This window comes from Cynocephalus volans, chromosome 6, assembly GCF_027409185.1.
Source record: "Cynocephalus volans isolate mCynVol1 chromosome 6, mCynVol1.pri, whole genome shotgun sequence".
NCBI lineage: Eukaryota > Metazoa > Chordata > Mammalia > Dermoptera > Cynocephalidae > Cynocephalus > Cynocephalus volans.
Window position 1 is genome coordinate 96,419,686 of NC_084465.1, and position 23,171 is coordinate 96,442,856.

The 23,171-nt window shown below is 51.0% G+C and overlaps 2 protein-coding genes across 7 annotated transcripts in view; one reads left to right on the plus strand and one right to left on the minus strand.

Moving 5' to 3' along the window:
• The first annotated feature begins 62 nt into the window (after window positions 1-62).
• GNPTG (N-acetylglucosamine-1-phosphate transferase subunit gamma) lies at window positions 63-14,434 on the plus strand. Of its 4 annotated transcripts, none has more exons than XM_063098993.1 (11): window positions 63-126; window positions 194-251; window positions 341-408; window positions 10,896-10,950; window positions 11,016-11,099; window positions 11,185-11,278; window positions 11,354-11,468; window positions 11,543-11,625; window positions 11,704-11,835; window positions 11,916-11,997; window positions 13,839-14,434. In XM_063098993.1, exons 1-11 carry the CDS (start codon window positions 75-77, stop codon window positions 13,853-13,855), a joined length of 840 nt encoding a protein of 279 aa, XP_062955063.1. In that variant the 5' UTR covers window positions 63-74; the 3' UTR covers window positions 13,856-14,434. The 4 variants fall into 4 exon arrangements, with proteins under 4 accessions (XP_062955063.1, XP_062955060.1, XP_062955061.1 ...); XM_063098990.1 differs by lacking the exon at window positions 13,839-14,434 and adding an exon at window positions 13,075-13,499; XM_063098991.1 differs by lacking the exon at window positions 13,839-14,434 and adding an exon at window positions 12,079-13,165.
• Window positions 14,435-14,860: 426 nt separating this feature from the next.
• Window positions 14,861-23,171, minus strand: part of UNKL (unk like zinc finger) — a 39,966-nt gene continuing 31,655 nt past the window's right edge. For all 3 annotated transcript variants that reach the window (XM_063098987.1, XM_063098988.1, XM_063098989.1), the window contains 5 exons: window positions 18,580-18,672; window positions 17,779-18,006; window positions 16,786-16,985; window positions 16,423-16,680; window positions 14,861-15,500 (listed from right to left, as the gene is read on the minus strand). In XM_063098987.1, coding sequence (XP_062955057.1) covers window positions 15,345-15,500; window positions 16,423-16,680; window positions 16,786-16,985; window positions 17,779-18,006; window positions 18,580-18,672 — 935 coding nt within the window. In that variant the 3' untranslated portion in view covers window positions 14,861-15,344. The remainder of the gene's footprint in view (window positions 15,501-16,422; window positions 16,681-16,785; window positions 16,986-17,778; window positions 18,007-18,579; window positions 18,673-23,171) is intronic.

Below are 23,171 nucleotides of genomic sequence, written 5' to 3' on the forward strand. Positions count from 1 at the left end.
CCGGCACCGCTTCCGGTCCCGGCCGCTTCCGATTCCGGCGCTCACGTGACCGCGCGGCGGGCCGGCACAGAGCGATGGCGGCGGGGCTGGCGTGTCTTCTGCTGCTGGTCGTGCTCGCGGCGTGTGGTGAGTGGCCCCTGCCCGGCCCCCGCCCCGGCTTCCACGGCCCCACTCACCGCCTCGTTCCCCGCAGGGCCCGCGCCGGCCGGCGCCGTGAGGATGAAAGTGGTGGAGGAACCCAACACGTTCGGGTGAGCGGCTCGCGGGCGGCGGCGGGCGGCGGCGGGCGGCGGCGGGCGGCGGCGGGACCCGCTCCCCGCTGACCCGCCGCCTCCCGCAGACTGAACAACCCGTTCCTGGCCCAGACCAACCGCCTGCAGCCCAGGAGGGATCCTTCGCCCGCGTCCGGTGAGAGCGGGCCGGGTGCGGACCTGGGTGTGGGGGGCTGCTGGGGAGGCGCTCCGCGAGGGTCGGTCTGGAGGCTTGCGCTCGGGCTTGTCAGCTCTTTAAAGTTACGTTCGGGGGCGCGAGAGTGTGCCAGCATGTGCTAGTACCGAGGTGACAGCTACCCCAGACTGATCCTCGTTTCCTTGCTAGGAGGGATGGCTGTTAGTGGGGTGAATGTCTTTCCAGATGCATTTCTGTGCTTCTCCGTGCGCACGTGTGCAAGTGGGAAACGTGTAAGTTGTGCTCTTTGCCCCCGATTTTTCTAAACAGTAACACTACACAGTATTTGGTTAATTTGTCGTTGTCACTCACTGTGTGTCTTGGAACTCCTCGGAATATTATTTACGCTTCTTTTTTGGCGCGATGGTGGGCGTGGGGAGGACAGCTGGCTGGTACACGGATCAAACCTTGGACTTTGGTGTTACCAGCACCAGGCTCCAACCAGCTGAGCAACCAGCCAGCCCCTTGTTTATTTTTGAATTTATTTTTTATTTTTTATTTTTTTTCTGTCTTTGCGTTGTAGTTTGTATATTCTAGATATTAATCGTTTATTCAGAATATGACTTACAGTCTTTTCACCCATGCTACGACTTGCCTTTTTACTCTGTTGAGTGTCCATTACAGCCCTTCTCTCTTTTTATCAGCTGCAAAGCACTCCGTTGTATTCATGTACTTTAATTTTTCCAGTGTGTCACCGTGAATGGACTTTGTGGCTGCTTGTGGGCTTCCTCAGTAAATCCTGTGCAGTGAGAGGCTTTGGCCTTGGACAGGTGCATAGTTGTATTCCATGGGACATGTTCTGAGAAGTGGGATTGCTGACCCAAGGGTACCTGCGTGGGGCTGTGCCATGCCCACCCCCGTCAGCAGTGTGTGAGAATGCTCCCCTTCCCGTCGACAGAGCCCACAGCCAAAGCTTAGGTTTGCCAGACAAAAAACAGAGATGTTAAGTCTCATTGTGATTTAATTCACACGTTTTTTTTTTACTGGGTTCAGCATTCTTTCATACACTAAACAGTCAGCTGCATTTTTTATTTGATTACTCTGCGGTCTTTGCCCATTTTTTTCTGTTGGGTTTTGGTGTTTTCTTGATTTCTGTGAGTTCTCCACGTTAGGAACATTCCCTCTTTATCTGGATATAAGTTGTACACATTTTTCCCCAGTTTTTCAGGCTTTTCATTTTGTTGGTGGTGCTTTTCCTCCAGACCATTTTTTTTCTATAGCTGTATAGTCAGGTGTATACATTTTAAATGTTTTTTTTTTTCTTCGATATAACATTCTATCAACATAAACTTGCAGAGTGGGTTGACCATGCATGGGGTGATACATTGTCGAGCCAAACAGCACATTCTGCTTACAGGCAGGCTGTTGTTTTGGAAGGAGCTGAGCAGAAAGGGAATTAGCCTGAGACAGAAACACATGGGAGCAGTCCAGGACTCGGAAGGTCCTGGCACAGGGGGCAGCAGGTGCCAGCCTGAGGAGGAAGGGGCAGGAGCTTGCCAGGTCTGATGCTGGCCTGTGGGGCAGGGCAGGGTCCATGCAAGGTGGCTGTGGGCCTGGGTCTCTACCAGTTCAATGGGGAGCCTTGTTCCCTAACAGCAGGAGGGCAGAGGTCATCAGGTTAGTGATTTGGAGCTACTGTTCCGGTTGTGGCATGGCGAAGTGGATGGGACACAGCGGATGTTGTTCCACCAGAGCCCACCACACCACCAGGAGGGCTCTGGCTCTGTAGTGGTGGTGGGAGTGAGTGGGTGGCTGGGAGAGACTCAAGCTTTGGCAGGGCCTGGCCCTGGATTTGAGGAGAGAGGGAGGGAGTGGCAAGGAGGTCCTGGGCTATGGGCTGGAGAGACCATGGAAGGTATGGCTTCTCACCAGGATGGGGAGCCGGAACCAAATTTGTGGGAGGCAGGCCATGAGTTTGGTTGTGGTCAGGGTGAGGGACTGAGTTTATGAGGGAGTTCTGGTGCTTGGGAAGGGGTTCTGCTGGCACAGTAAGTTCAGGTTTCATCAGTGGGCAGGTGGGTGAGTCAGGCCCTGGGTGTGGGTGAGGTCCCCAGTGAAGTTCTTGGTGGGATGGTCGGGGGGAGGGTGTGGAAACTGTGAAGGGATTGGTGCCCAGATGCATGCAGCCAGGTGTGGGGCCAGGGAGCAGGGCACCAGGGAAGGAGGGGTGGAGGGAGGGCCACCCTCAAGAAGGGACTGTCGCCAAGAGATGCAGGGCCAAGAGAAGAGCTTCCCACCACACCCCAGGGCTGGAGCTGGCAGACAGGAAATGAGGCATCCTGTACTTGGCCAAACCTAAGCAATCTTGTGGAGCTATGTCATTGGGGCAGCTGGATATGTGGTCACCTGGGCCTGTGGGCAGGGAGCTGTGGGCATTGGTGAGTGTCCCACGAGGAGCCCAGGGGTGGTCTCGGGGGTGGAGGTAGTGGGCATTCGGGGGTGAAGAGTGCAGCCATGTGGTCTGGCTGTGTCTGGCTCCAGGAGAGTAGAGTAGGCACCTGCAAGACCAGAGTGTGGGCCAGGCTGTCTGCACAGATGCCCAAGTGCCAGGGACAAGGCCTGTGTTGGCTTTGGGGAGGGCAGGAAGGCTGGGAGCTGAGCCCAGGGCCCAGGTGGGGAGGAAAGGATCCAGGAGCAGGGGCTGCCCAGAGGGCAGCTGATGAGGAGGAGGAACCAAGGGCTTCCTGTGTCCTCAGATGGTGACAAGGGCCACAGCATGGTCCCCTGGGGCAGGCAGCCCTGCCATCTTGGGCTCCCGTCTATCCTGGGAGGGGACACCAAGGGTGAGCCAAATGTCAAGGAACAAAAGGCCAGGCCTGGGCCAGCACCAGGCAGGTCACAGTAGCATTAGCTGCTGCTCTCCCCAGGGCAGCGGATCAGGGGCCGAGTGGGATGAGCTGAGGGAGGGCCCCAGGGCGGGCTGCTCTCCCAGGCCACCTTCTGGCTCCCTCTGAAATAGCTAGAGCCAGGTTACCAGGGAATGGTCACTGAGTACATTGTGAGTGCTTATTTGATTTTTAATAGAAAAAATAATATGCAGATAGCTTTGTTTTAAATAAAAAACAATCTAACAGTAGCGTCAACTGGGTTTGGAATAGCGCACCCTGCTCCAGTGCAGAGACTCATGCTTCCTTTATATGCATGGGGGGTCATGCGTCCCCTCCCTGCTGCCACGACCCTAACCTTGACCTTTCTGATTGTCCCAGATAATGACACGCTTGAAGCTGATTTAGCCAGTTCCCAGGTGGACGCCCAGGCTACAGGTGTCACCACGTCAAACTGCCTTTCAAGTCACAAATATGCTCAAAAATGGGTATTTTAAATTTGGTAGGAAATGTTCATTTCTTTTCACCAACAGGATTAGGGTTAGGCATTGTTTTGCTGAGTTACTGTTGGTCTTGATTTGTAAACCTCTTGTCCTTTTAACCTGCTTGGCATTTGGGGCCGTGGGGAAGAGCTGCTGTGCTCACGTGCTCCGTCCCCTCCTCTGCAGGATGGGTGGGCTTTGCTAGGCCCTGGCAGCTCTGATTTTCCAGTGCTGCGTGCATTCGTGTGTGTGTCTGGCAAACCGTTGACCTTGGTGTTATAACACCACGTTCTGACCAACTGAGCTAGCGGGCCAGCCCCTGCTTTTTTGTTATATATGTATATATATATAGAGAGAGAGAGAGAGAGGGTGTGGGTGGGTGTGGGTGTGTGGGTGTGGGGTGTGTGTGTGTGTGTGTGTGGGTGGGTGTGGGGTGTGTGTGTGTGGGTGTGGGTGGGTGTGTGTGGGTGTGGGGTGTGTGTGTGTGTGTGTGTGTGGGGTGTGTGTGTGTGTGTGGTGTGTGTGTGTGTGTGTGTGTGTGTGTGTGTGTGTGTGTGTGTGTGTGTGTGTGTGTGTGTGTGTGTGTGTGTGTGTGTGTGTGTGTGTGTGTGTGTGTGTGTGTGTGTGTGTGTGTGTGTGTGTGTCCCCCCGTCCGGTAAGGGGATCACAGCCCTTGGCGTGGTGTCGCCTGCACCGCGCTCAGCCAGTGAGTGCGCCAGCCATCCCTATATAGGATCCGAACCCGCGGCGGGAACGCCGCTGTGCTCCCAGTGCTGCACTCTCCCGAGTGCGCCACGGGGTCGGCCCTTTTAATACCACAATAAAAAATAAGACAATACTTTAATCATTTTAAGTGTACACTTCTATGGCACTCACACTGTCGTGCAGCCATCACCACCATCCATCTCCAGAATTCTTTTCGTTTTCACAAATTGACACTCGGTGCCACTGCACATTAACTCCTGCGGCTCCCTCCTCCCAGCCCCTGGTGAGCCCACCTGCTTCCTGCCCTGTGAATTTGACTACTCTAGGGACCTCACACAAGTGGGTTATACAACATTTGTCCTTTTGTGTCTGGGTCGTTTCACTTAGCACGAGGTCTCCAAGGTCCACCCATGTCGTAGCCCGTGTCAGTGCTTTCTGCTTTTTTATGGCTGAGTAACATCTCAGTGTGTGGAGAGACCACTCTTTGTTTCTTTCATTTGCTGACGGACACTTGGGTCGTTTCCACCTTTGGGCTATTCTAAGTAATGCTGCTGTGAACAGGGGGGTGCAAGTATCTGCTTGAGTCCCTACTTCTATATCCCGGGAGTAGATATGCTGGGTCACATGGTGACTCTGCAGACCGTGTTCTGCAACACACAAGTGTTCCTATCCCCACATCCTCGCCAACTTCTGTTATTTCCTGTTGTTTGTAGTAGCCATGCTAGCAGGTGTGAAGGTATCTCACTTCAGTTTTGCTTTGCGTTTCTCTGATCATTAGTAACATTGAGCATCTTTCCATGTGCTTCGGGTGTTGCTTTGCCCCCCCACGGATTTATCACCCCACTTCTGGGTGACGGAGATGCCAAGGATTACTCAAAGCCCATCTGAGAAGTGAGAGGCCCCAAAGTGGTTAATCTCCCTTTGGGACGCTCAAGCGAGAGCCATCCCTTCCTTGGGAAATTAACGCCAAATTGGGGTTCTCTCCCTGCATTTATTTTCCAGACCAGGAAGTTACAGGAAGAGAACAAAGGTGGGGTTATAGTTTAATAATATAAGCTGGTAACTTTCAGTGAAACAAGCCAGATGACATTCCAGTAAGGCAATTAAGTGGTCCTATCAACAAGTTTGATCTTAGCAAACATTCCTTCCTATAGCTATTTCTCAGTATCTTTACATAACAATCAATAACTAGTCTGTCTTTGAGCCAGCAACCTGCTGTGCCACAATCCTTAACTTGCAACAACAGAGACTTATAGCCTGAGGGAAATTTCCTGTCCTTGCAGGTCAATATTTGAAACTGCAAGGCTTTGGAAAACCAGGCCCTGTGAAGTACATATGCTTTATAGTATATTCCACATTGGCGTCTATTGGTATAGCTTCTGCTGAGAAATGCTTATTCAGTCCTTTGCCTGTTTTTTAAATGGTTGTTTTATTGTTGGGTTGTAGGAGATTTTTATGTATTCTGGGTATAAATACCTCATCATATATATGAGTTGCAAATATTTTCTCCCATTCTGTGGGTTGGCTTTTCACTCTGTTGGTAGTGTTTTTTGTTGCATAAAAGTTTTTAATTTTGATGAAGTCCAATTTGTCCGTTTTTTCTTATGTTGCCTGTGCCTTTGGTGTCATATCCAAGCAATCATTGCCAAATCCAATGTCAAGAAGCCTTTCTCCTATGTTTTATAGTTTTAGCTCTTAGGTTTAGGTCTTTGACCTATTTTGAACTAGTTTTTTTCTTTTCTTTTGGGGGTTGGCCAGTACAGGGATAGAACCCTGGACGCTGGTGTTATCAGCACCATGCTCTGACCACTGAACTAAAACCACCCAACCCCCTTGAGCTAGTTGTTGTATGTGGTGTGAGGTAAGGGTCTGACTTCATTCCTCTGCACGTGGCTATCCATTTTACCCAGCAGTTTGTTGAAAAGACTGTCCTTTTCCCATTGAATGATCTTGGCACCCTTATCAAATGATTTGACTGTATGTTCGAGGGTTTCTTTCTGGAATCCCTGTTCTCTTCCAGTGACTTACCTGTCTGTCCTTATGCCAGTACACAGTGTTTTGATTACTGTATCTTTGAAGTTTTGAAACTAAAGCAACCAAAGGGAAGATCAGTAAGGACACAGAGGACTTGAACAGTAGTATAAGCTAACTGGACCTAACAGATGTACACAAAACACTCCACCCAACAGCAGCAGCAGATTACACAGTTTTTTAAAGAGCACATGGAACTCTTTTTTGAAGGGGAGACCATAAGTTAGGCAACAAAGCTAGTAGTGTTTTTCAACTCTGTTCTTTTTTGAGATTGTTTTGGTGATTTGGGGTCCTCTGAGATTCCACAAGAATTTTAGGATGTTTTCCTATATCTGCAAAAAATGTCATTGGGATTTTGATAGGGATTGCATCAAATCTGTAGGGATTTTGATAGGGATTGCATCAAATCTGTAGGTCACTTTGGGTAGTACTGTCATTTTAAAAATATTAAGTGAATACATAAACATGGGACATCTTTCCATTTATTTATGTTTGTAATTTCTTTCAGCAATATTTTGTAGCTTTCAGCAATATTTTGTAGCTGTACTGGTCTTTTGCCTCCTTGGTTAAGTTTATTCCTAAGTATTTTATTATTTTTGAATCTGTCATAAATGGAATTGGATTCTTAGATTGTTCATTGTTATTGTCCTGAAACACAACCGATTTTTGAATGTCAATTTTGTACCTTATGACTTTGAATTTATTAGCTCTGTTTGTTGAATGTTTAAGGTTTTCTATATGTAAGACCATGTCATCTGCAAACAGATAATTTTACTTCTTCCTTTCCAATTTGTATGACTTATTTCCTTTTCTTGCCTAATTGCTCTGGCTAGAACCTCCAGTACAGTGCTGACCAGCAGTGCTGATTGTGTGTCTTATTCTGATCTTGTGGGAAAAGCTTTCAGTCTTCCACCATTGAATATGATGTTGGCTGTGGGTTTGCATATATGGCATTCATCATGTAGAGGAAATTCCCTTCCAGTCCTCATTTGTTGAGTGCTTTTATCGTGATAGGGTGTTGGGTTTTTCCAAGTGCTTTTTCTGCACCAATTGAAATGAATTGTGTAGTGTTTTTTCCCTTTGTTATGTTAGTGTGGTAAATTATATTGATTGATTTTAAAATGTTGAAATAGCCTTACATTCCTGGAAAAGACCTCACTTGGTTGTGGTGTATGATCCATTTAATATACTGAATTCAGTTAGCTAGTATTCTTTTTTTTTTTTTTTTAAAGATGACCGGCAAGGGGATCTTAACCCTTGACTTGGTGTTGTCAGCACCATGCTCACCCAGTGACCTAACCGGCCATCCCTATTTGGGATCCAAACCCATGGCCTTGGTGTTATCAGCACCGCACTCTCCCGAGTGAGCCACAGGCCAGCCCAAGCTAGTATTCTGTTAAGGATTTTTGCATCATTGTTTATAAGGGGTATTATTGGTCAGTGGTTTTCTTGTAGTCTTTGTCTAGCTTTGGTATCAAGGGTAATGGTGGCCTCATAGAATGAATTAGGAAGTGTTCTACATTTTTTGGAAAAGTTTGAGAAGGATTAGTTTTAGTTCTTTAAATGTTTTGTAGAATTCACTGTCTGGTCCTAGCTTTTCATTGTTGGGAGATTTTTGATTACTTAATTTCCTTACCAGTTATAGGTATACTGTACTCAGATTTTTTTGTTTGTTTTGTTTTTTATTTTAATTTTATTTTGTCGATATACAATGTGGTTGATTATTTTGGCCCATTACTGAAACCTCCCTCCTGTATTCAGATTTTTTATCTCTTCATGATTCAATCTTAGGAAACTTTTTTTCTAGGAATTTGTCCATTTCATCTGGGTTACCGATTTGTTGGCGTACAGTTGTTCATAGTATTCTTATAATCCTTTTATTTCTGTAAAATTAGTAGTAATATCTCCACTTTTATTTCTGGTTTTAGTAATTCGAGTCTTCGCTCTTTTTTTTTCCTGGTCAATCTAGCTAAAGGTTTGTCAGTTTTTTTGATCTTTTAAAAGGACCAACTTTGGGCTTTCTTCTTTTTAATATTCTCTATTTTATTTATATGCTGTAATCTTTATTTTCTTCCTTCTGCTACCTTTGGGTTTAGTTTGCTCTTCTTTTTCTAGTTCCTTAAAAGGTTAGATGAGCGATTTGAGATCTCTTCTTTTTGAATGTAAGTGTTTATGGCTATAAATTTCCTTTTTTGATGGCTGGCCAGTACAGGGATAAATTTCCTTCTTATTGATTTTGCTGCACTCCATAAGTTTTGGTGTGTTCCTTTCATTTTTATTTGTCTCAAGGTATTTTCTAATTCACATTGATTTTTTTTCTTTGACCTATTGCTTAAGAAGGTGTTGTTTTTAAAAAAAAAGGTGGTGTTTAATTTCCATATATTTGTGAATTTTCCAGTTTTCCTTCTGCTGTTGATTTCTAATTTTACCCCTTTGTGATGAGAAAACCTTGTGTTATTTCAGTCTTTTTATGTTTTATTAAGACTCATTTTGTAGCATAACTTATGGTATCTACTTGGGAAAAAAGTTCCACATGCACTTGAAATAGCATGTCTTCTGCTGGTGTTGGGTGGAGTGTTCTGTGCATGTCTGTTGGGTCCAGTTGGCTGACACTGTGGTTCAAGTCTTACTGACCTTCCCTCTGGCTTCCTTCTGTTATTACAAGTCAGGTATGATGTTTCCAAGTGTGGTAGAACTTTCTCCCCTTCAAGTCTGCCAGTGTTTGCTTCATATATTCTGGAGCTCTGACGTTTGTACACATATAATAGTTATAACTTGGTGAACTGACCCTTTTATCAATGTATAATATTCCTCTTTGTCTCTTGTAACAGTTTTTGACTTAAAGTCTATTTTGTCTGATATTATTAGTACAGCTACCGCAGCTTTTTTGTTTATTTCCATGGAATGTATTTTTCTATCCCTTCACATTTAACTTACTTGTGCCTTTGGATCTAAAGTGAGTCTCTTATGAGCAGCATATGGTTGAATCATGTTTGTTTTTTAATTCGTTAGTCTGTGCCTTTTGAATGGAGAGTTTAATCCATTGACATTTTAAGTAAATACTGACAGGACTTAGAAAACAAGCAAAATGACAGAAGTACATCTTTTAGCCCCTAATTTCTTTCATTATTGCCTTGTTTTTGTTGATTTTTTGCGGTTGTATTTTTGGACTCCCTTTCTTACATATACTATCGCCATCTTGTTACCACAGGGGTTACATTTAGCATCCTAAAATTATAAAAATCTAATTTAAACTTCCACCAACTTCACTTCAGTCACATAAACTACTACACAGCTCCATCTGCCTCACCTTTTTAATGTCACAACTTACGTCCTTATACTTTGTGTACCTACTAACATAGATCTATAATTAGTTTTTATGCATTTGTCTTTTAAACCCGTAGATCTACAAACCAAACATACCACACTGGCTTTCTTATTTGCCCATGTATTTACCTTGAGGAAAGATCTTCATCCAGCTTTGAGGTACTGTCTAGTTTGAAGACTCCATTTGGCATTTCTTCAAAGGGCAGGTCTGCTGATAATAAACTCCCTCCACAGCCTTTGTTTATCTAGGAATGTCTTAACTCTTATTATTATTTTTTTTCTTTAACAGGTTTAATTCTTATTTTTGAAGGACAGTTTTCCTGGGTGTTGAATTCTCAGTTGGTGTGTCAGTTTTTCCCCTTTGAACAAGACATTTTCCTGTTTTTTTGTATGCCTTTTGGTTTTTTTTGTTGAAAATTGGGCCTTTGGCAAAACAGGCTCATCTGCCAGTCTTTGCAGGCTGGTTCTGTTGGGGGAGGGGGTAGCCCTTCATCAGTCAGCTGGGGGTGCTGTGAGCCCCAGGCCAGTCTGAGGCCAGAGATTAAGGTCTTTCATTCTCTTCTTAGCCTGCATGTGCCTGTCTCAAGTCTCCATGGACATGGCTGCTTCTGAATGTCTTAATTTCCTGGAGTCATACACCAGTTGCTTTGTCTGTTTTGTATCCACCCATAATCTGGTGCCCAGGTGTCTGTGGGTCCGTGGTCCCCTGCTTTCCTGAGCAATGCCCTGGCCCTCCTGAGGTCTGAGTCAGGCAGAGCAGAGACCAGTCCTCCAGGCAGCCGCAGGCAAGACAGGTTAGAACATTGCAGCTGAGGTCCTCCCACGGCCACGCAGGGTCAAGCACAACACCACAGGACTCATCCTGACAGTGTGAAGGTGGCTTTGTGAATTAGTTCAGCCGATTTTTGATGGTTCTTGTTTCTACTGGGAAATGAGCTGGGAGCTTCCTGGCCTGGCATTTTGGTGACGTTTGAAGTTTGAACCACCTCAGCTTTTCCCCTTAAACAGCCCCTAGCTTTGCTGGTGTTAATTATTCCACCTCTGCCCTAGACTCACTGTGCGTGCTCTCTTCTTCTAGGGCCCATGCATCTCTTTAGACTTTCTGGCAAGTGCTTCAGCCTGGTGGAGTCCACGTGAGTGCAGGGCACACCGGGTGTGGGCAGAGCCTGGGGACCCCCTGACACTGCTGTGCCCCCAGGTACAAGTATGAGTTCTGCCCTTTCCATAATGTGACCCAGCATGAGCAGACATTCCGCTGGAACGCCTACAGTGGGATCCTCGGGTGAGCCGGGGAACAGGCTGGGGGTCAGCCTGGTGGTGGCTTAGCTACCCTGGGCCCCAGCCTCACATGTTCTGCTCCCCTCCAGCATCTGGCACGAGTGGGAAATTGTCAACAACACCTTTGCTGGCATGTGGATGAGGGATGGTGACTCCTGCCACTCCCGGAGCCGGCAGAGCAAGGTGGGGCCCTGAGGGTGGGCACTGGTGAGAAGGGCCTGGGCTTCCCCTACCCACCCACCAAGGTTCCCTTCCCAGGTGGAGCTCACCTGTGGAACAAGCAACCAACTGGCCCACGTGTCCGAGCCGAGTACCTGCATATACGCACTGACATTCGAGACCCCCCTCGTCTGCCACCCTCACTCTTTGTTAGGTAGGACGTCAGGGTGGGGGGGCAGGGGCAGTGAGGCTCAGCTCAGCTAAGGCCAGATGCTGTTGGTTTCTTAGTGTACCCTGCCCTGCCGGAGGCCCTGCAGCAGCGATGGGACCAGGTGGAGCAGGACCTGGCCGATGAGCTCATCACTCCCCAGGTGAGCATGTGTTTGGTAGGTGCACCCTGGCCGGCCCTACCAGCTGCTGGGTGCTCTCTCTGCCTCCTCCACCTGCAGGGCTATGAGAAGTCATTGAGAGTGCTTTTTGAGGATGCTGGCTACCTAAAGACCCCAGGAGATACAGAACCCACCCAGCAGGAAGGACGTCCTAAGGGTGTGGAGTTGGAGACACTAGAAAGCTGCAGAAAGGTACAGATTTGGGAGATGAGGCTTGGATATGACAGCCTGCCACCAAGTTGCTTGATTTTTCCCTTAAACTCTTGTTCTAGGCACACGAAGAACTGTCACAGGAGATAAAAAAGCTTAGAAGTTTGCTTACCCAGCACGGCATCCCCTACACAAAGCCCATAGGTAAGTCACACTGGGGTGAGAGCCAAGCACACCTTGGTACCTGCAGTCTTGGGGCCAGGTCCTAACCAGCCGTTTTGGCAGAAACCTCCCGCTCTGAGCACTTGGGCCACACGTCACCCACAGCCGGGCCCCCAGAGCAGTTGCAAGGTGACCCGGGGCTGCCTGTGAAGGTCTTGTGACCATGAGAGCAGCACTGATTCCAAACCTCGGGTGTCCTGTCATGGGACGCAGAGGAGACAGCATGGCCACGACTGCAGAGCACAGAGGCAGCTACACTATAGTCAAGAAGACACCCTTCCCCTCGGACCAGGCGGGGACTCTCCCAGTGACCAGCTGGCCAGTCTCTTATGTTCACAGATGCAGACACAGTAAAGATTCCAAGTTTTAATTAATTCCCATATTGATAAAAATAATTCCATGAATTCTGTAAACCGTTTGCATAAATGCTATTGTGTAAAAAAAATTTAAACAAGTGTTAACAACTTTAAACAATATGCTACAAGTAAATGATTATGCATCATAAATACTACCTTCTGGGTTAAGAAAATTCCATTCAAATAACATTCTCATCTAAGTACGCAAAACAAACACATGTCAGGGACTTCCATAAGTTAATCTGCTTGAAGCGTCCACACCCAGTGAAGATCTCTAGCTGACCACAGTCATGGGAACATGTGACACCATCACCCCAGTGAAGATCTCTAGCTGACCACAGTCATGGGAACATGTGACACCATCACGTTACCACTAATACTTAACACTTAGAGAGGTGAGAGGGCAGGCAACAAGGACAGCGGCTTGGCTGGTTGCCCCCACCTCCGGCAGCCACCCTTGTCACCCACGGACCGGACCACGAGCCCATCTCACTCAGCCTCTAGGGCCGGGGGTGGGGGGGAGCTGCCAGCACCTCCCACCCATTGCTATGCTCCTTGCTCACCTGGGATCAACCCCACAGATGGGTGGGATTGGACCCACTGTGGGCAGCCCCTGGGGCCCCGCAGCAGTTACTAACCAAGAGGCGCCCATGGCCCAGGAGTTCTCTTGGCATCCTTTGGTCCTCTATATACCTGTGTGCAGAGCCCACCTGGTCCCCAGAGGACTTGGGGACCCCTGCAGGCAGCCGGCACCCCAGGCCCCCAACTCCACTCCACCCCCAGAATGTGAGCCCTGGAGACACGCCCAGGAGTGGAGCGCCAGCCAGATTCCACAGAACTAACCGGAGTAGCTTATAGACAAACCTAAAGCATACTGTTCTTGTTTATAATTTGAAAAAGTCTAGGCTAGATACCAATAACAAACATTGTCCTGTTATCCCAAAAAAGACCAAAGGTCTCAAGTGGGAAACAAGTGCATAAATATTAATAAAAATAAAGAATTTTAAACAGTGATAACAGCACAAAATATACGTAATTTCTAGGTACTGAGCTAATAATAAATCATCACCACCATAATTAAAACCAAAATAGGTTCACTAAAACCAAGTCAATAGTTACCTTTAGTAGCGGACTAGCTGCGGAATGTCATGGATCCACTTCCTTTAAAATGACAACTTTTCTATCAGTTTATCTTATATTAAAAAATGTTTTTAAACCTACTATGTTAAATACATTCTAATTTGGTCACTGATAAAAGTTTTTACCTAGTCACTTTGCACTTTTAAAAAAATGCTATTAAAAGTCTTTGGCAAAGCCCCAGGTGGGTGGAAAGGTGGCCATGTTCACCTCCAGGCAGAGGGGCTGGCCTGCTTCTGCTAGCAGCCCTGGATGACGGTCCCAATCTGCCATGCGGAGAGCCAGGTCTAGAAGGCTACAGACATCTGCTCCTTCTCCCCGGATTCCCAGGACAGTCCCAATACTGACCAGAGAAGGCTTGGAGTCCTCACAAGACACATTCTCAGGAACATTTCTGCTGCAGGCCTAAGGCCAGGCTGTTGCTCCAGGAGCTGACAGGCGGAGGAACTACAGTGGAGCCGAGACCTGGGGGCCAATTCCTCAGCACGCTCCAGGCCACCAAGGCTCTGGGGGCAGGGTCCTCTTGTCCAGCCTCACAGGTTACATGGACGAACTCTTTGATAATAACTGACATACAGATCAGGAGACAGTGTCGGCCAGACTGGCTCCCTGGACTATGGGATACATGGCCGCTCAAGCATCTCTAACATCAGCAGGAGTCACAGGCAGCCACAGGTGCAGAGAGACAGCAAGTCTCCTGACTCTCAGCTACCCGCCCCCAGTGTGAGCCCAGCAACATCGCTGAGAAGGTACAAAGCACCAATGCCCGCTACAGATCCAACTAACTACTCAGAATACAGCGTCCCAAAAAGTTAATGGATAGGTCAGTTCGCTCAGCGGGTTAGAGCGTGGTGCTGATAACAGCAAGGTCCAAGGTTCCAACCCTGGACCAGCCAGCCAAAAAAAACCCCCTCTAATATCTGATCCCTTCTGTTAAACTTTTTGTTAGTATCAAATTGTCTTTCAGAGTTTCAGGGAGAAAATAAAACCAAATGAATTGTTCCCTTCACTTCTTTTGCAAGGCACAGGCACTTAGAAAAGTGGCCACGGATCACATAAATACATGATAGGGCTCTCAACGTCATTTCACAATACTGGAATAAAAATTCCAGTGATATGTGCACATGCACATGTTTAGGAAAATTAGTTCCTTCCATAAAATTAAAAACATCTAAATGTATATGTGTTTTTCAGTATCACTCTGCTTATAAATACTATTTGCACTTAATTTGAAAACTGTAAAAATCCTAGGTATTTCTTACTACTAGATAAATGTTCATTTCATAAGTACTAGTTTCAGAATATGAAATCTATTTACCATACTATGAATTAACATAAACTGATAGGAAATATTTTAAGTTCACAGTACACATATATAAAGCTTCATATTGTCGCATATTAAAAAACATGAACCTAGGAAGCAGCTTATAGCAATTTATAATGTCTAACTAAAGTTCTTGGTGTACAAAGTGCTTTTGACGAGACCCCAACTCCCAGTGGCCCGGTCACAGTAGAGTCAGGATTGCAAACTGGTGTGATTATACTGCCTGCTGACTCTGCCCACCCAGATCGCGCACCATGAGCCCTGCAGAGATAGACAGCTTTGTCTGTGGGTTTGCTGTTGCCATCTTTCAGGAGAATACCTTGAAACTCTCGGTAGAACACAGTAGATAAACATACGTAATACAAAGGGCTGTCAGGTCAGGAGTGGGCATGAGCCCACAGCGCGGTCCTATCGGTGGCACCAGGTTGAACAACGATGCTGCGTCTTCATGAGCAGGGCTAGACTCCCCAGGCAATGCTCACCAGGAGGCGGGCATGGCCTCCGGCTGCGGGTCACCACTGCAGGGGCTGGCTCTTGCAGTAGGGGCACTCAGGTGCACCAGCTGCACATGGCTCACAGAGAACCCGGTGCTGGCAGGGCTGCAGTGTGGCGCCACGGGGCTGCTCCTGGCAAGCCACACACTGCTTGGCGCGGAGCTGGAAGATCACCTGTGGGGAGAGATGCCATTGGCGGGGCTCAGGAAGACCATCCCCAGGCCAGGCCACACTCAGGCCAGCACCAAGGCTGCCTGCCTGGGTGGAGCCAAGGCCTTCCCAGGAGGCAGAGGAAGGCCACAGGAAGACCCTGGACAGCACCTTCAGACTACTGGCTGCCAGCAACAGTGGCAGGGTTGGGGAGATGCCCAGGTAGACACCCTGGCCAGGGGCCACCAAAAGCAGCCATGGGTGGGAGACCCTGTGACTTGAGACACCAGGCACAGGACTGAGCCACCACAGCCACAGAGGAGGGGCCAGCCAGGCAGGGCCTGAGACCTGCAGCGGCTGGGCATCCAGGTGGGGGGCTTAGCAGGACCCTCCAGCCAAGAGCAGCCAGAACCTCGGAGAATGTGCCTGGTGGGGAGTGAGGGGGGAGCACATCACAGCCAGGCCATGGACACAGTCAGTGGAGAGTATATGTGCAAGAGGCAGGGCTGTGGAAGCTTCCAGATGCTTTGAGCTCTAACAAGGAGAGAACCTGGTGTTAGAGGAGCTCAGTGGTTTTTACAATAAAATGACAGAACAAGAGGCGGTACCCAGTGACCCTGAGAGTCACTCTGAGGCACCCAGATGCAGCCGTGGCTTCGTGACACGCTGTTCAACCACACCTCAAGGGGTGGGACGGGGCCGCACTCTCCACGAGAAGTTCACTGGCAGGAGGGAGCAGGGGAGAGGGTGGATGTGGAAGATTTTAGAAAGGAAGTGAAGGGCCAGCCCCACAGGACAGGAAGCACACACTGCCAGGGAGATGGGGAAGAGGACGGGAGCCAGGTGAGGGACGGGGCAGAAGGATCGGCAGTGCTGGTCAGGGTGCTGGGGCTCTCGCAGCACATCATCCCCCCAGGAACCCTCACCAGGGCTGATCGGGACTCACCCCGTCCACAGCTTCCAAATCCAGGCGCAGCTGGCTCTGCAGGGAGTGCAGCTTGGACAGAGGGATGGTGCCGATGTCACCACAGCTCCGCAGCCCAGACAGTGAGGATGATAGGCCCAGGCCCTCGAGTTCCTCCTGCAGCTGTTTCACCTGGGCCTCCACCTCCTCCTTCCTCTGCAGTGCCAGCTGCCGGTCGCTGTCTGCTACACGGGCGCGCTCCTTGGCCTCCTGAGCCTCTCGTTGCCATGCGTCACAGGCCTGAAACCCAGGGGGCTGGTGTGGAGGCAGCCAGGGAGCCCTCTCCATACACCCACTGTCACCTGGTCTTACCTGCACAGCCAGCTCCACCCACCCCCAGCTCACCTGCTTCACCTGCTGCCAGGACTCCTCCCATTGCCTAATCCTCCTCCTGGCCTCATCCAGCTGCCGCCTGACCCGTGCCAGTTCAGCACCATTTGGACTTGCACTTGAGGGTGTGGGGCCTGCATTCAGGATGGGGGACGGGCTGGGAGAGAAGCTGCCAGAAACAAAGTCCCAGATGCTCCCAGGGACACCGTTCAAGCCTGAGTGTGGGAGAGACGGAGATGACACTGACTGGCGGGGTTTGCAGACACCATTCCTGGGCCCTGGCCGTGGCCAACCTGGCACTCGGCCTGGTTCCCAGACCCCAGCCAGGCTCGCCCCAGGGGAGGTCCAGTGGCTCAGGAAGAGGCGCTGGGGGTGCAAGGGGCCAGCAGAGGCAGCTGACAACGACCCCTGCCCACCACCTGCGGAGTTTAAACAAAAAAGGAAACTGAATTCAGAGTTCCCATGACTGCATCATGTGGAGCAGTGGGTCTCAGGAACCCTTTACAGGTCTCTGAGGGCCCCAGAGACCTTTCGTTCACACGGGTGACATCTATGACATATGTGGCATTAGAGGTTAAAGCAGATATATTAAAAATGTTGATTCTTTTAAGATATAACAAATCACTAAGAGAAATAATATTTTTAATAAAAACACGACTTGAATGACAGGCAAAGGCACAGTTCCTGTCCGTCGCATCTGCTCCTGCGCAGGTCTCATCTCTGCCCATCCTGCCACCTCTGCACTGTGCCCGCACATGCACAGAAGAACACCAAATCTAGGCCTCGGGGGTAACAGCAGCATCTGGGGGCCACTGCAGGAAGCCGCTCGGGCCGCAGTGCGGACAGCAGACCAGCAGAAGCCACGAGCAGGCTAGGGAGCCAGCAGCTCAGGACAAGCGTGAACACCTTGGTAGCACCTCTGAGGCCCAGCCCCAGCCCCACAAAGAATACCCAGGATCTGCTCTGGGAAGCAGAGCAGCAGGAGGGACCCAGGCCCAAGCAACTCACCTAGGGAGCTGTAGGACGAGGCTGAGGAGCCCAGAGTGCCCGGCTCCGACCTGAGGGGCGGCGGCTGCTGGGGGGGCGTCATGGCCGTGGAGACAAGTGGCCCTGACAGTGACTGGGATAGCGAGCTGAGCGGGGAGGTGGACAGGGATGAGGATGAGTGCAAGGACGGGGAGCGGGGCAGAGAGCCTGGGATGGTGACAGGTGCCGAGCCAGCCAGCGACCGGGAACCTGGACAAACGGAGGAGCCAAGTTAGCAGGAGGCAGGCAGCACCAGGCCTCTGCCATGGGAAACAGCTCCTATGAGCTGGGGGCAGCAGCCACAGAAGACAGACACTGGGGGACCCTGGGGGTGGGGACCCAGGCCAGCAGCTGCCACCCAGAAGTGGGGAGCCAGCAGAACCCCCAGTGGTCACACCATCACAGCTGAAATGACCCATTCAGAAGGGATCTTAGCCAAAGGCCAGACACTACTGGGCCCTGTCCAGCCAACTTGGCCACTGCCAGGTGTTGCCAGCACTTTTAGGGCCCCCGAAATGGTTTAATTTCTGTCAACGTCAGAAGGAAAAGGTGGACTTTCAGGTCAAAGAAAATGATTTCGCATATGACGAGAGCCTGCCATCTCTGCAAGGGCCACTTTGCTAACATGGGTAAACTGAGGAAAACACAGAAAGCTGACCCTGCTCAGGTGGCAGAGGAGGAGAGAGAGGTGCCGAGGGGTCTGTGTGCCACGAAGAAGAGGGGGCAGGGGGAGAGAAGAGGCCAGCAGACACAGCCCCAGACACCAGGCACAGGCAGGCTCACCTGACCCTCCGAGGTCACGGCTGTCCTGCTCCTCCAGGTCTTTATCTAGGGATGCAATATTTATGTCACCAAGATGCAAATCTAAAGCAGAACCTGTCAAAGAAAACATCGCGTCACCCACACGCCAGGGGAGGCCCTGGGCTACAGGAGCAGTGGAAACCCTGGGCTTAGGGTTGGGGAGAAGTGAGCACCCTTCCCCAGACCCTGCTGCCACCGCTGTGCCTCCAGCAGGATGAGGCTCCGAGGCCCGGTGACCTGCTCTGCTGCTCCTCTCCCCAACTTTACTTCTCCTGTCCATTCACATTTCTAATCGCTGGTTAAAATTTAACCAAATAAACATATTCACCTATTAAATTTTCCAGGAGGTGGCTTCCCATTAGCAAGCGGTTCAAAGGCTACTTTGTGCGGAGTACCTTATTCCAATGCCATAACGGCTGAACAAGAGCCAGGATCCCCACCCGCAGCAAGCCACACAGGGCTGCCCCATCAGAGCAGCAGAGACACATATGTTCTTTCCACTCCCAACATTGGGCAGGGTCCTACCCATGGGCCCCCACGCCCCAGCCCAGCCAGCCTTGGGGCAGGGTCATCTCCACCATCCTCTTCCAGGAGGTACCCTGGTGCCTCCTATCAGGGTGACCGCATCCTGCTAGCCCCACCTCCAAAGCTGTCACTAGCCCTTCCCTGTAGGCTGGACTGCTGGCCCCAAGGCTGCTGCGTCCCCAGGTGACATTCCCTGCAAGAGCCTTTTCCCTCAAAAGCAGCCTGCCCTGCCCTGGAGCAGTGAGCAGTGCCTCCAGGATCAGGAAGCTGTCCCAGGGTGGCTGAGATCAGGCCCCCAGCCCCCAAATAAACTCCCGTGGTGGTGGCACAGCAGTCGGGACAGGGAGAGGCTGGAAGATCCAGCCCTTGGGTATGACAGAGCCCATGCCACCTTCTGAGGAGTGCCAGGGGACAGGGCAAGGGCTGCAGGGGCTCCTGAGACATGCCCCATGGGCCAGAGCTGCCTTCCCAGCCCAAAGTCACGGCCAAGTCCACGGGGAGACCTCAGTGGCACAGAATTCACAGAACAAGGCTCTGCTGTGCTGGCAACTCTCTCCCCTGCCCACCTCTGGGTCCTGGTTCTCCCCGTACACTCTGAGCCATCTCTCCTGTGTGGCCCAGCTCTGCACCCCCTGCTGGCTATGGGTTCCCCACTGATGCCTGGTACGCATGGTGTGTTGCCAAATCCCACTTCAAGAAGCCACAAAGCCATCCCTACCTATTCTCAAAGAACCCCCAGCCCCCTTCCTCCTGTCCTCGCCTGGGACAGATGGTGTCTCCACAGCCTATGCATCTGCACCACTGGGGACCTGTGTCAAACCTCCCTACACCAGGTCAGCACACCAGCTCCTGGAGCTTACACCTCTGCCAGCCCCTCTAAGCTACCTAGTGCCAAGCGTCAGTGTCCCCTGGACCGTGACAAGTAACATCATGTCAAAACCGCTCACAGAGGCTGCTACTGCTCTGTTCAGAACAAGTGGTGCTCGGTAGAGGTAAAAAGGTGGTCGCTGCCCCCCAATGCCTCAGGTCAAGTTCCAGCCCTTGGCACGCCCCAGCCCAGTCCACCAGGGCTCCTGTGATCTCACTGTCCCCACAGCCCACTGCAGCAAAGACTCCCTGGGAGTGCATCCTGTCTGCGAGGGGCCAGTAGCCATGTCAGGGTGACAGCCTCTGTACTGCACAGGGGCTGTCCTGGGAAACAGAACTTGTAGAAGCAAAGACATGGCTTCCGGGACTATCGAAAACAGCTGGATTCAGAAGAGCCAAGTGGAGGACATGCCACGACAAGAGAGGGGCTGGCGCAGGGACAGAAGCCCACCTGTAGCCATGCAGAGGAATTGCTGCCTTCTCAGATGAAGGGAGTTTTTATTACCATAATTAGCAGGAAATAGAGGCTAAGAGAAGCAAGACTTCCAAGAATGTAAGTCCCAGCCACATATGAGGTGTGGGGAGCCTGCATGCCATGCACAGACCTTGGGTCTTGCCTGTCCAGGTCTGAGCTCCTCGTCTGAGGACCAGTCAGCTCCACTCCAGCCCCCGTGGGGACCCCAAGAGCCAACCACGGGGCATATCCCTCATCTGATGCCTGGCACTCAGTGGACCAGCTTGGAAGCGGCCAAACGCTCTTAATTCCCAAGATGGGCTCATTGTGCACACAGGCACTGTTGGTATGGAGGCAGCACTAACCCTAACCCACTTCCGCCTTCGTTCATGGACTTGTTCCTCACAGTAGCCTGCAGAACAAGCACTGTCCCACCCTGCTCACAACCACACTGCACAGGTGGAGAATGTGCTCCCGCAGCCCAGTGGGGCGGAGACAGCGCCTGGGCATGCAGGGTTAGACACTGACAGCTGGAAGCAAGAGCCCCATCACCCACCTCCAGTGCGCGACTCCCAGACCCCAACTCACATTCAGAGTCTGCCTGGAGGGGAATTTCCAGGGCACCAAGGCCAGGCTGCTAAACCACCTGCAAGAAAACCATCACACACACCCCCACCCGCCGCACCACATCCTAGCTGCGGGGAGGAGGACCCTGGAGCAGGGGACCACTTTCCCCTGGGGATCCGAGACAGCACACAGCGGCACACAGCGAGAGTCTGCTCACTCCCATGGAGAGACCATTCAAGTGAAAATTTTAAGGACTCTTGAAGGTTTCATCCAGAAAAGATATGAACAGGCAGGTAGCAGGTGGGCCAAGAACCCCCTGGAGACTGGGAGCCAGTGACCCTACCACAGATGCCTAACCCTGTGAGGACGTTTGTCAGGTGAGAGGCAGGGGCAGGCCCCAGGCCAGCAGCACCTGAAACCACTCAGTCCTCTACTTCCCGCTCACAGTCAACCGTCATGAAAACAACAGAAGACGAGCATTCCACAGGGTAGTATCTCATGTGGCTGGGTCCAAAGACGCCCGACTGTAACATCTGACCTCACAGGCACACAAGGACCAGCTCATGCTGGTTCTTAACCCACCTGATGTCCTTGGGCCACAGCAAAGGATGAGAGACAGAATGCAGTTACTGGGGGGGCCCTGGGCACAGAGCCCGTGCCCTTCTTTGGCAAAAAAACCATCAGAGAGAAAACACAGAGAACAGAGCAGGTCTCCACTTCTTGATGGCCCAGGCCCTTCCTCCTGAGGGCTCCTCCTGCTGCGGGTGCCCTCCCTCCACGCTTCTGCAGTGCTTCCTGGAGTAAGTACCTCCTATTCAACAGGCAGCTGCTTCATAACAGCCCGGAGATCAGGGGTGTTAGTGTCCTGGGCCTGCCCTGTAAAAATGGACCACAAACTGGGAGGTTTCTGAGATCAAGGTGTGGGCAGGGCCGCGCTCCGTCTGGAGGCTCCAGGGGAGGCTCCTTCCTGCCTCTTTCAGCTTCTGGTGGCTCCCAGCGCTCCTTGGCTTGTAGCTTTGTCACACCAGTCTCTGCCTGCATCTTATGTGACCTCTGTATGTCTGTGTCCAAATTCCTCCTTCTAGGGCTGGCTGGTTGGCTCAGTTGGTTACTGCACAGTCTTATAACACCAAGGTCAAGAGTTCAGATCCCTATACCAGCCAGCCACCCAGGAAAAAAAAAGCCCTAAAAATTCCTTCCTCTTATAAGGACACCAGTCATTGGATTAGGGTCCACCCAATGACCTCAACTTAATTACATCTGCAAAGACCTTATTTCCAAATTAGGCCTCATTCACAGGTCCTGGGGCTTAGGACTTAGACTTATCTCTCTGCGGAACAAACACCCAGAGACACCCCCACTGTGTCCTGCCCATCCCCCCTTCCAGGCTGTGTTCCTACAGCCCCATCTCAGTGCCTCCTCAAACTCTGCATGCAGAGGAGAGTTGGTGCACCATAGGGTCCCTTCCACACGAGATGCCACCCTGGTGGGAACCCTCAGCTCCTCCTCCCCCCTCAACCCACACCAGCTGAGGCCCAGTCCCAGCCCTCACTGCACTGTGCATCCTCTGGCCAGCTCTGTGGTTACCCCCACACATGCAGCCTGAGCCATCCCAGGAGTGACTTTTCTATGACAACAACCCCATCATGTCTCCTCCCCACCCCCACCCCCGGAAGAATAGAGCCTGAGCCCCTTAGCATGCTGGTCAAGGCTCCCTGTGGGTCCCTCCCTCACTTGCCCCCCAACCCCCCAGCAGACTTCCCATCCCAGCTCCACAGCCAGCCGCGCTATAGTGGACCATGGCCCTGCAGTGCTTCCGTTCAGCAAGAACAGCCCCACTCCTCCCAGGAGATCTGCTCAGCCTCCAAAACTCTGCTTGGAATCCCCCTGGCTCCATTCCTGAAAGTGGCAGCCCACACAGTACGGGGGCACCTGGACCAACACTGGCTGAAGGGGCAGACCCTCTACCCCAGGCCTGCCTGGCGCCCCCTTCATGCTCCTCATGCTCCCCATGCTGGAGCTAAACTGTGGGGTGAGACCCAAGCCCACCCTTCATACGCTGGCCTGGGGTCTGCTCATAGTGGGTCCCTGCCCTGGATGGGCTAGTCAGCTGGGACTAGCAACCTGGGCTTAGCCCTCTGTGCCTGGAGGCCTGGAACCA